Source organism: Nicotiana attenuata, chromosome 4, assembly GCF_001879085.1.
Source record: "Nicotiana attenuata strain UT chromosome 4, NIATTr2, whole genome shotgun sequence".
In the NCBI taxonomy this organism is placed as follows: domain Eukaryota; kingdom Viridiplantae; phylum Streptophyta; class Magnoliopsida; order Solanales; family Solanaceae; genus Nicotiana; species Nicotiana attenuata.
In genome coordinates, this window is record NC_031992.1 from 8535732 (window position 1) to 8541418 (window position 5687).

At 33.4% G+C, this 5687-nt stretch overlaps 1 protein-coding gene across 5 annotated transcripts in view; it reads right to left on the minus strand.

Annotated features, from left to right (window-relative positions):
• LOC109224938 (uroporphyrinogen-III synthase, chloroplastic) overlaps positions 1-1980 on the minus strand; it is an 8645-nt gene extending 6665 nt beyond the window's left edge. For all 5 annotated transcript variants that reach the window (XR_002067786.1, XR_002067785.1, XR_002067783.1 and 2 more), the window contains exons 1-2: positions 1672-1980; positions 403-490 (exon numbers count right to left, since the gene is read on the minus strand). Coding sequence is in view for 1 of the 5 variants with exons in the window: in XM_019389512.1 (XP_019245057.1) it covers positions 403-490; positions 1672-1878 (295 nt within the window). In the remaining 4 variants the exon portion in view is untranslated. The remainder of the gene's footprint in view (positions 1-402; positions 491-1671) is intronic.

Here is a 5687-nt window from a genome sequence, read left to right on the forward strand (position 1 = left end):
AAAAAACCCCCCCACAATCCATCAAAAAGAAATATTAGTGCTTAGAAAGTTTTGGTTTTGCACATTCAATAAAGGATAATCATGCAGGACCTAAGAAATGTCATTTGACCTCGAGAGTTCTAGAAAATTTATATTTTAAGAAAAGAACATCAATTTACTCTGTTTAAATATAATTTCAGACTTCTAGAGCACCAACCTAACCTTCAAAACAGATTTCCTGTAGATAGAATATTCTCTAAAACAAATCAAAGCCAATAGTAGAAATTAGCTCCAATTTGTGCAATGAAGGGAAATGGAAAATGCCATAGAAAAAAAAATTACACTGATGCTCAACGCTTAATCTTGGGCAAGTAAATATGAACAAAGATTTTCAAGCCAATGCACAGATAGCAAGAAACCTACCACTTAATACAGAAGTGAGCCTGCCTAGATCAGGTAAATGCATGTGCTGAATGAGAGGAAGCTCAAGACAATCAATTCCATGTCTGGCCTGTAACCAAGAAAGGAGGGAAAACATAATTATTGAAGATGCTACATTTACTACTTCCTAGAGAGACATCCATGCTAAAAAGTCGTTTGCCCCACATTTATCAAGTCTAGATCACCAGGACCTTTGGTGTTAGAAATTTGGTCTGATTAAAAAGTTGTTTGCCCCACCTTCTCTCGCTCATGACGATTTCTTAATTTTTTTTTACGGATACATTGTTTTTCTACTTCATTTAAATCATTTCTATCTATCTCACAAGGAGATAACCAATTCGAGAAATTCTTTTGAAATTTCTATCACTCATTTGCCTTTTCTTTTCCCCAAATAGAAAGCAAACAAAAAGGTATTGCAGGCCATTCATGAACATGTGCGTTTGATATGGCAGAAAAACATTTTCCGAAAAATAAGTCATTTTTGAAAAATACTTTCCGGTGTTTGGTAGAGTGGAAAATATCTTCTGCAAAAAATATTCGTAAAGATTGATAATAGTGCTATCAAATCGGATAACGCTTCATGAAATTTCTGAGTAATAAAGATTGATAATAATGTCTAAGTAATATTGAAGCATTGATATGAAGTTAAGAGCTGAAATTACGCCTCTTTCTGGCAAGAAAACACCAGAAAATGAATTATTCTTCAAATTCTTTTGAACAATATTTCCTTCATACCAAACACACCAAATTGTAAATCCAGAATGCATCCTTTCGATTCTATGCTCTATGCTCTGCACATGATTCTATGCTCTTCACCACATCCTTCCGATGACTGTGATGAATCAAGTTTATGAACACGCTCTCTTCTAAGCTATGCCTAGTCCCTCATGGAACCTCTAAACCAAACTCCTCTTGATTTTTAGACTAATTTGCAGTTTTTTTCTTTTCAACAGGCTAATTTGCAGTTCACTGTTTCCTTTCACCACTCTATCGTACTCATCCTAGAAATGCAAGTGATCAGCAGCTAAACAGTTTAATTTGTTTAAGCATTTGATCAAACATCTAATGTGTCACTTCCTTTATCCCAATGTAGCTACGGAAAACATACAAAAACATAGCCTGCGCAAAAAAATTATATCTCGCAACACTCACTAACCCTAGAACTTCAACATTATTCATGAGAACCAAATTTAAACTGAAAAGAATAAAAAAAAAGCATATAACCGGAAAGTTGAAATTCTTATTGAGTACCAGAGAATTCATGAGCTTGCCGTTCTTGCCGCGTTCTCTGGTGACAACAACTTTCGGCTGCTTCGAACACGACGCGGAAACCGAAGAAAGTGAAACACACGCGCCGACTCTGAAAGAACGACGAAAGCAACTCCGCCGCTGCTGCGAGGTGGAAGAAGACGACGTCAACGGAGGAGGAGAGGAGGATGAGAGAGAAAGCTTCGACATTTTGTGAACGTGTTGCTCTGACGACTGCCAGCTGTAAGCCTGTAACCGATTTTAAACCGCAACTTTTCTTCAGTAATCAGAAAAGGTTTAATTTAATTGGAGTATTTGATTAGTACTTAGTACTATTGAGTAACAGTAGTGGTTTTTCTGGACACATGGCACATCTGAAAGGATAAGAATTGTGCTTATGACACGTGTACAACAAGTAGGGCCCACCATCCGCTGGGACCTACCGACCATTATAGGCAATGATGGTATTCTACTTTACTGTTATCATCAGCTGCTCTATGGAGATAATGAAAGCTTGAATTTAGACCGTAGATTGAAGTGAAGGAATGTGAAACATCTTATCCGACGGTTAATATCAGGATTTGGTTTAGATTAAGGTGTGAGTAAATACTGGTGAAAATATTGGTTAGGATCTCAGGTGTGTGCCCCAAGATGCAACAGATCTGAATTTGGCTCCTTGTTCTCAAAGAACACGCAAAGCAAAATTAAAGTAGGGTCTCTTACTAATAATGTGGGGGCATTCATTAGTAATTAAGGATTAAAATAAAGTAATTAGAGTACTCTTTTCCTCTTTTAGTGAGGCAAAATTTAAGTTTAGAATTATATAATCTTGCTTATCATATCACAGAATCACTCCGAATCCGTCTAGTATATTTTTTCGGTCCAGCTTTTCATAAATGTAACCCACACAAAATTACATATTGGCCCTCCAATTGATCTTTTTTCGTTCATTGCTTTTTCTTATTTCATTATTATTCCTATTTTCTTTTTCGATTTTCCATCTCGCATTGGGGTAAAATTCATAATTAATCGCTTTTAAGTTCTAAAATCGAAAATAGCCATTGTCAAGAGTTTCATCTATTTTTCAATTACAGGGCTGAAAACTGGTTAATGAACGGTATTACTATTTGACATTGGAGCCTAATTAAGGCCTATTAAAAGGAAAAGCACTCACAAAAATTTTAAAATTATGGATGTATGGACCTTTTAAGGACCGCTACTTGAATTTTAACACCGTTAAGAAAAATCTTGGAAAATAGCATCGGACTAAGATTTTGAAGCACACGAGTCAGAAGTTTGAAGCACTAGAAATTCAGCCAAATGTTCAAACAATTCTGGTGTTTCGTGAGGATTTGTGACAAAATCCTAATGATCACCAGATTTTTCCCAGCATTTATGACTGAAAATTCTAGTGATCTTCAGAAATTTGCCATAAATCTTGACAATCACCATAACTCTAAAATTCTGGCAAGCATACTTTAAAATCTTACTTTTAGGTTATTTTCCTAACACTCTGTTTGGAAAATTGTTCTCTGTCGTTTTATAATGTATTGTATTATATGGTATTGTATCGTATCATTTTATGAATATAATGTTTGGATAGATTATATTATTTGTTATCGTTAAATAATATTTTATTGTTTGGTTTGACTGTATCGTATTATACTGTAACTTATAAGTTTACTAAAATACCCTCAACTGTTTAAATATTAAATTTATCAAAAAAAATGCATAAAAATAATTTTAAAAAACAAAACAGAAGAAGGCAAACCACCTTAAGAAAGCAGAACAAAGGAGCGAGACAAAAGAAGGCAAAACAAAGGATCATAGCTAATTAGAATTAAGTTAAAAGCAAATTAGAAGAAAAAATTAAAGAGAAGGCGGCCTTTAACGTTGTCGGCAAAAGTTCTGGAAAAATACAAAGTAGCTTATAGGTTGGAGATTTGGAGTTAAAATAGAAAGAAAAAAAAGGGTAAAATGGAATTGTGGAGTAATAAGTTAGGGCATAATTGGTAAGAATATTAGAAAACAATCCCACCACACCAAATCGGTTGTTTAAAAAAAGAGGACTTTTCATTGTTCCGGAACAATTAATTTAACAATACAATATAACCAATTTTAATGAAACAATCAAAACAAACATTGTCTTGAAATAACAATACAATGCGATACAATGGGGAACAACCATCCAAACAAGCTGTAAAACTTATATTATTGGGGTCAAAAATCATCACTGACACAAAAATATCTTATTTGTGTCCTTATCCTACAAACATTCTACATTTATAGGGCTCAAACTCGAAACCTCTTATTAAGAGAACATGATCTTATTCAACCTGCTAAAACTCTTGATGTCCTTATACATCTTTTCAATACGGATACAGTGCAGACCGAAATAAGTTGTCATGTCCTTAGTCTTTGACTAAGTACACATGCGACACTTGACAACTCGCTCGCAATTTTGCACAACTTGCACATATTTTTGCTATGCCAAGTCAGCCTTACTACACTAAATATCGCTAAGGAAATGTTAGAACACAAGAGAATTGTCAAAGGAAGCTTTTGTGTTAGAGAGAACTTGATTGTTTTGCTTGGTGATTTACAAATGAATATCCCCTTTATATACTAGTCTCCTAGGGGTTAGTGAGTAAATAAAAATTATTACACAAGTCATTTATAATTTACAAGTAAGTTCTTTCTCGAGAATTTTCTACATAGCTGGAATCTTCTAAGGACTTTACTAGCAATACCATAGAGTTCTAAGGTCTTCCATGAGAAATCTCTATATTTCTCTAGAACCTTCCCACATGTGCTAGTTTATTTATGTGTAAGCTTTTCATATGTCATTAATATATGCCAAATGACATTTACGTGGCATGATAATGTGGGGGATCATGACAGAGTATACGATATAATGAAATTCAACACTCATGTGATGTAATATAAAGTTTATAAGCTTTTTGTTTCTTCTTTTTTATTTGACTCATAATTGCGACAACTGTTTCTCATTAACTTTACCTACTACTATACGACTCAAATCTCCTAACTTATGAATCGGTGATGGTATTAGTCTATTAGAGCAATCTAATTTGCTAAGCAATAAACTACATAAATAAATTGTTATCACTGAAAAGTAGTACTATTGTTTTCTTCGTTCACAGAATATAAACTATATAATTTTTAACATTAAAAAAATAACTGTAAAAAACTGTAGCCATTAAAAAAGTAACTGTAAAAAACTGTAGCCCAACCAAGGTGGATGGGCATTTCGGGTGTGCCGCCAAGTAATTGTCAAATTCTCAATTGCACTGCTAACGCACCCATTGTGGGTGTGCATATTTTTATCACCAGAATTCATGGCAAACACACCCTTGGCGGGTGTTGTTTCATGATACCACATTGTGGTGCCACTTAGTGCGTTGGATCTGATAATATATCGGGCAATTCAATATTAAATAATCGGTGTGGTATATTATTCAGCGGCCTTTTACTTTTTGGTAAACATTTAGAGCCAGTTTGGATTAGCTAATTTGGAGTAGCTGATAAGCATTAGGTGTTAAAAAGTACTTTTAAGTGATGAAACTAATTTAATAAATAAGCAGTTACGTGTTTGGGTACAAGTGCTGAAATTGATAATAAGTTGCTGCAGTATTTGATAAAAAAGAGCCGATAAACTCTTTTTCTATTTAAATGACTTAAATAACCTTAGAACTGTTTACACTTATAAGGGCGTAATTTCTTCAAAATTTTAGATTTCAATCGATTCAAATACAAAATATTCTATTTGTCATTTTATTTTAAATACAACTATGCTTTGATAAGATAATTTTTATGATAAATATAATTTATTTTATGATAAGCATATAATCAAAAATTATAATAATTAATAAACTGACAAAAGTTTCTCAGTAAAAAATAAACCTAAATAGGACAAATTATTTGAAGAGAAACAAATATTGTCTTCGTCACCACAACAATTAGAAAGCAATGCACCAAAAATTTGATATGTCCTCATTTAT